This window comes from Cynoglossus semilaevis, chromosome 11 (genome assembly GCF_000523025.1).
Source record: "Cynoglossus semilaevis isolate Cse_v1.0 chromosome 11, Cse_v1.0, whole genome shotgun sequence".
Classification (NCBI taxonomy): domain Eukaryota; kingdom Metazoa; phylum Chordata; class Actinopteri; order Pleuronectiformes; family Cynoglossidae; genus Cynoglossus; species Cynoglossus semilaevis.
The window spans coordinates 15,137,609-15,143,970 of record NC_024317.1 but is presented as its reverse complement, the minus strand read 5'-3'; the positions used below and the strand labels follow the sequence as shown (position 1 = coordinate 15,143,970).

The following is a 6,362-nucleotide window of genomic DNA, read 5'->3' as shown; positions in this document are numbered from 1 at the left end:
TTTAAAGATAAGTAGTTAGTTCTGGGTTCATGCTCTGTCGTTGCAGATATTTAAACAAACTATTTTCAGTCTATATTTCAGTTTTACTTGTGAATAAAAAAAAGAATTAAACCCAAGCTTATGTACTGAAAGAAAACATTTATTTCAAGAATATTATCTTGTACTCACAGTTTGTAAAAAATATATAGTAAATGAAAATGCCAAGCAAGACATTAATACATTTGACTGGGTGTGTGTGTGTGTGTGTGTGTACTCAGGGTGTGGTTAATAAGAAAGTCTACCCATGTACCAAGGAGGAAATTAATGAAGACTAACATTTTGATTGTGTGTGTGTGTCTATGTGTACTATCCTTGTGGGGACAACATCATTTCTAGGGAGGACCCTTTGTCCTCGTGGGGACATGTCTCAGGATCTATTAGGAATGAGTGTATTTTGTAGTTTAGGAAAGGAATTAGATCTGGGTTAGAATTAGAATTAAGGATTAGGATTTGGCATACATTTGTAATATTTAAGGTTAGGGAATGCATTATGTCTATGTGATGTACTCACAACTCATAAGTTTGTGTGTGTGCTTTTAGGGATGTTCATTCAAATATTCCCTTGTAAAATCAAAATAAAGAATAATATATTATATATTTAGCAGGGAGGAAACAAAAAAAGACATGAATACTTTTCCATTATGTCACAAATGCACGAATGTTTTCAAGTCTCTGCAGCTGGTAACAAGTCAAACAGCATCTCTGTTAATAACATAAGAAACTGTGGAGGTATTGGAAGCTCTAAAAGAATAGCAGTTATTTTTTTCTCTCTCTATATATATATTTTTGTTCTGGATGAATATATTTTGGGAGCATACAGACGTGTTTGGTAGCACTGACAACAATGACACACGTCCTGACTGCGTTTGAAGGACAGGCCCGTGTCTCACAGTGTCACTGATAAATACAAATAAAATGCTGTATCTATGTATTTCTACCAAGCCACGAACATTAGATTCTCTAGAGTCTCGTTAAATAAAGGCATCCGTTTGACACAAGCCGTGATGTCGTGGAGACATGCTGAAGATTGTGCGGAGACACAGACACATCAGGCATCGGGAGACGGGGTCTCTGTCCTCTATGCATTCTGCATCTCTTTGCCAATTTTGTAACTGAGGATCTTGTTCCAGTCGATCTTGGTGCGGGTCACAGGGAGCTGTCTGCGTAAGGCCTTGAAGGTGGTGTCGGACATGGTCTGGTAGTTCGCACTGATGGCCAACTGTAAAAAATAATAAATAATAAATATTGACAAGTTTGTGACACTTGGGTCATCTTAAAGTTTTATGATTAACCCATCAGTCACACCTGGTAGTTGGTCTCTGCCTCTTCAATAATTTTCACCAGCTCTTTGGCTGTCTGGCTCTCATTCTACAAAAACAAGAAAAAACTCTTAGGTGTTTTCAAACAGTTAAAAAGTATAGAATATTTTCTTTGTGATTTCAGATTGTTTGAATTTAAAAGCATAATAAAGATTACTCACAGACACCGTCAGAGGCTCCTGCACATCTTTATGACTGACCAGCTGAACATTTCCATCCTCGTAATAATGAACCTGAGATCAACAACAAAAATACACACATGAAACAGTGAAACTAAACAATGATATACTGAAATGAAACTACACCACAGTACAGCATTGACTGTACTACAGTACTGTATATCTGCAGATGTTAACCTAAGGTATAATATCTCACTGGCATTTATTTGAATAAAGTCACACAGAGAGTCTGTTAAGACTTGCTCGTATCTTTTGTCCTTTAGTGAGAGGGTATTAAACCCTGTTGATGCTCAGCTTCTATGGGGCTTCAAAACTGGGCAACACTGGACATGAGTCACCTTTACAGATGCCTGACTTTACTGGGAGTAAATGAGCACTGGGCAACTGTGAAAGCTGGACTTCCAACCAACAAACCACTTTTTTGTTGCTACCGGTGGTAAAAAAGACAAAATTTAAAACATTTTAATTTCTAAACCTTATTCTGTTTGCTAGCATAATTAATCTAACAGAGGAGACAGTCCTGCAGAGAATTACATTTCAATTCAACATTTTATTTATTTATTTTATGAAATCTTTCACCATTCACTTCTCTCTACCTGTATTTTCATGACTCCCACCACCTCTGCTGTAGACTGCGACACGCTAAACTTCCACTCAGATCGACAACGACCATTCCTGGGAGCGTTGAGAAAGGCATTTTGTTTTTAAATACACAACTTAATGTAAGTTTCTGAGTAAATGTGAATTTACTCATCAAGATCATGTGCTGCAACTTTACCAGAAGTTTTGCGGCTCAAACTGATGACTCTCAATACAAGCGATAATGGTCTGCTGCCCATCAATCGTCTTCCCGTAAACCTGCAGCAGATCAGACATAATAAATGGGCGTGTGGCCTGTGGCCTGCAGAATGTGGCAGCAGCAGCGCAGTCGGCTCAGCACTCTTACAGTCCAGGCTCCATTAGGGTAGTGCTCCTTGACGTAGGCCCTCAGGGCAGAATCACAGGCATCTCTCCATGACCTCAGAGAAGCCTCGCCCTCATGGGGTTTGGCATCACTGGCCTCTTTCCTCAGGTGGTCAAATTTAAAGGAGATCCTATTGTGGGGGTCAAAGTAGCGGCCGTTGCCAAGGTCTCCGTGTTCTGTTATCAGGACCTGAAGGTGGAAACAAAAGAACCAATGTTTTAAATGTCATCTGTGTCATCATTAAAAAATAATAATTAACATCCATTATCTACAGAATATTTGTCTGGAAAATGTCTGTGTATTCACGTGTAACTACACACAGTCATTAAGACTTTATCATTGTATCTCTGCTGCTGCTTTAACTTCATTATGTAAGTTGTGTTAGATATGATTTTATTATAAGAAACAAAAGAACAAATAGCTAACAGCTAGTACTGATCAACTGAAGCCTCACTGCAGGTTGACACACGCATTTAATACTCAAAGATTGTGAAGTGGAAAGCAGTGGAAAGGTAATGACATTCCATCTTACCCGATCTTCATATCCATTCACTTTGGCATGGATGAACTGATCCATGTTATATTGGGCAAAGGCACTAGATGGGAAAGGTACATAAAAACAGTAAGATATATCTATGTATGTACGTGTGTATTAACAATATCATTTGGTGGATTTAACATTAGGTTCCACTCACTGTGCTGCGCCCTCTCTAAGGAGATTGTCATTGTTGAGCAGCTGTCGTACATCTGGATATAAGAGGTAGCAACAGTACTTACAAACTCACATGTAGACATAGTATGGGCATGTTTATGTACTTGTTAGAGCCTTAGCGTGGATAAAAACAACATACAGGCAAAAGAGAACAAATCTGTATGAGTGAGATGTGTTTCACTGCACGGTGATTTTCTATGAATGATGATGACTTTGCATCATTGGAGCAGCAACTTATTTGAATGGTTTGGCAAACAAAAAATATGTTTGACATAAAAATGACAATCGAAATTGTATCCATTCAATTCATACAAAATATGTGAAAATGTCAAACAAATAATCTTACCATTGAAGACTTCATTGAACTCTCCTGGAGGAGCGTGCAGCACAAAGTTAGCTGCGATACGAACCTGCAGACACATCAAAAGTCTTGATATAGAACAGATAGTTATGATGATAGTAGACAGATCTTTATTACTAGGCCGTGAACTGATGGGTGTAAACGATTTGTATGCTAGAGCTGTTTGTTTGAAAGTTTAGTTACTAAATGCCTAAATACTGCCACTAGGGGGAAGCAGAGAGCAGCGTGCCACTGACTTTGTTGGCTGCACACAGACTTGTTCAGTCTCTGCCGGCCACTCCTTACATGGCAGGCGGGGGAATGTTGCCCCGGGGTTTTTCTTAGAAGACTGTATGCAAGTGTAAGCATGTGGTGTCGAAGCCACACTGAACACAGAGGCTGTAGAAGCGCAGCCTGTCGTGCTGTGGTTTCACGGTGAGTGGTGCCTGACATTGTATAGATTCACATACTGAGCCTAGAGGGCGGGCTGCAGCTGGCAGTGACCCAGGAACAGGCCACTGGGTCGTTGGGCCAGAAAGCCGCTTCACAATCAAATAACCCAGATTCTAGTGTGCATGTGAATGAGTCATTCAAAGTGCAGTGACCACGTCCGCACCGCCGTTGTACGCATGCTGTTCATCATTATTTAAATTCCTACAGAGTGTGTTGTCTTGTTTTCACTGCAGAGAGTGCAGTGATGCTCTGACCAGTCCAGCAGCTATCAGGAATGTACAGAGTTCTTTTACAGCGTGTAGCTGCATGACAGTGATGAGGAGGTTGAAGGAGGTGACGGCAGTTGGGGGAGTGTTAGCTCAAAGCACTCTCTCGGGAGGTAAAAAACACTTCTGAAATCCGAAAAATCCAAAAAGAACGAGAAACACACATTGAAGTGTGAGTGCTGCAGTAAAAAGAAGCTTTAGTTTCAGCTGGGAGATCATGCAGAAACAGACACTGGGTGTGGATGCCATGTCATGATCCCCACTGTAAAATGCAGGAAGTAGCCCAACTTCCTCCCACTGCATTCATTCTGTTTTCAATAAATCCACTCACAGAAGGTTATATTCGATTGTTCAGAGGACTATTTTATACACACACACATACACACACACAAAACATCCGTGCAGGTGTGCGCGCGTGTGTTTTCACGGCAACAACAACATATGTTTAACTCCGCAGGGTCAGACAGCAGCACGATGTCTGGACAGAGATCGGTATTATTGTGCCTCAAAACAGCGACGATTTCATGGTTAAAAGCGAACAAAAGGAGAACAATAACCCAGCGACAGCGAAGATTGTTTATTTTTATACCTTCTCTTCATCGTTGAGCTCCTCCATATCCCCCATCTTCATCAGTCAAGTGTTAACAAAATCAACTGTCCGGGTTGCCAGGTTTGTCTGCTGTGGCTCCGCCCAACAGAGCCCAACAGGGGCGTACGAAAGGGGGGGGGGCTGTAAATACAGTCATCCAAAGTCAGTGACTGTTTTCTGGGTTTAGTTTTAAAAACTTGCAACTACTTGCCCTCCGAAAGATCAGTATCAGACTAGAGTATCTGTTTCAACGGATAAGCCAAGTTAGCTAAACTCTTGTAACATACTCACAACTCTCCTTTTAGACTAGTGTCTATTTTTTAAATTGCATTTATTACATTCCACCCCTGAAAAATTTGCCTCTTTAAGTACTACCAGTACGACCAATGATTAATGCACAGTACAGGCCTACACTGTTCAGCTAATAATTTTTGTTATTAGCTTATTTATTGGAACTGCTAATGAAGTACCAGTACAAATCACACCTTAATTCCAAGTGACCAGTGGTACAGGTACCACAGTTTGAGAACTGGCCTTCTGTCTCACATGCTCTATTCTGGTATAAAAATTAATTAATTAATTAATTAATTAATTAGCATTTATTTAGATTTTACTCTTTACAAAAATGTCCTCAGTGCAACCAGCTGATCCCTATATACTATCACTTTTAAAACATGTTGATGGCATAACACAGCTGCAGAACGTTGTGTGAAAGTGTACATGTGGTATTTTAAAAAGTAATGATTTTAGTTTAGTTTTTCTTTTATTGACATTCTTGGTCAATTGTGTACGTATAGGGTAAAAGTTAGAACGAGTTGTTTACCTTCATAAAGCAGTATTGCAGTCTGGCGGCCTCTGGCGGTGATCGGTGTGAACAACAAGCAGCCGCCACACTAATATCCAGTGTTGGAGTTGCAGCAGCAGCAGTAGCAGCAGCAGGACCAGCTCAGATCCAGCTCCGACCTTCATCGTCTTCTGTCCATCTGCCCCACCGTCCACACGGACACCGAAGACAGGCTGTTGGCAGAGTCCGCACGGAAGACGCTGCACGGGGCCATGCGCACATCCTTTCCCCTGGCCAGCACCATCCACATCCTCTATTGAATTCTGCGGGATCGGTCCATTCATACAGAGCCGAGGTAGGAGGAGGAGGAGGAGAAGGAGGTGAGCACTGCAGCAGACATGCCGGGCCTGCTCCTCATCCACACAGTCATCGGTGAGTCTGTCTGTTTGTTTGCCATTTATTTTTCCTTAACAAAGACTGAGTAGAGATGGATTTGAATCCTTGATTATATTTAAATACTATATCATCAGAGCCATGAGGGAAAATATGGTGACAAAAATATTTCAAAGATCCTGAGACTTTGGAAAAACATCAGGAAAATAACATCAGTGTCAACTCTATTCTCAGCCTCACAGCATCACGTGTGATTGTGTGTACTGTGAACCACTGTGTTTTCTTGTATAATGTGTATTATTAAATTATGTTAGTCAGTCACAA

The 6,362-nt window shown here is 40.8% G+C and overlaps 2 protein-coding genes across 2 annotated transcripts in view; one reads left to right on the top strand and one right to left on the bottom strand.

Annotated features, from left to right (window-relative positions):
• Positions 1 to 118: 118 nt before the first annotated feature.
• On the bottom strand, positions 119 to 5,001 carry capza1a (capping actin protein of muscle Z-line subunit alpha 1a). The gene is made up of 10 exons (XM_008320893.3): positions 4,862 to 5,001; positions 3,560 to 3,623; positions 3,197 to 3,248; positions 3,034 to 3,097; positions 2,484 to 2,690; positions 2,316 to 2,395; positions 2,134 to 2,212; positions 1,520 to 1,591; positions 1,345 to 1,407; positions 119 to 1,258 (listed from the first exon to the last, which is right to left on the bottom strand). The coding sequence occupies exons 1-10, from the start codon at positions 4,901 to 4,903 to the stop codon at positions 1,118 to 1,120; spliced, it is 864 nt and encodes a 287-aa protein (XP_008319115.1). The 5' UTR covers positions 4,904 to 5,001; the 3' UTR covers positions 119 to 1,117.
• A 672-nt stretch (positions 5,002 to 5,673) lies between these two features.
• podxl2 (podocalyxin-like 2) overlaps positions 5,674 to 6,362 on the top strand; it is an 11,957-nt gene continuing 11,268 nt past the window's right edge. Inside the window, exon 1 of the mRNA XM_008320904.3 lies at positions 5,674 to 6,077. Within this exon, the coding sequence (XP_008319126.1) occupies positions 6,044 to 6,077 (34 nt within the window). The 5' untranslated portion in view covers positions 5,674 to 6,043. The remainder of the gene's footprint in view (positions 6,078 to 6,362) is intronic.

What these genes read in the sequence shown, in the direction of transcription:
- capza1a (XM_008320893.3), bottom strand. Translation starts at nt 4,903, where the DNA reads ATGAAGATGGGGGATATGGAGGAGCTCAACGATGAAGAGAAG. An exon ending in ACCCTAATGGAGCCTGGACT is followed by an intron (nt 2,396 to 2,483) that starts GTAAGAGTGCTG and finishes GATCTGCTGCAG; the next exon opens with GTTTACGGGAAGACGATTGA. An exon ending in AGGAGCCTCTGACGGTGTCT is followed by an intron (nt 1,408 to 1,519) that starts GTGAGTAATCTT and finishes TTGTTTTTGTAG; the next exon opens with AATGAGAGCCAGACAGCCAA.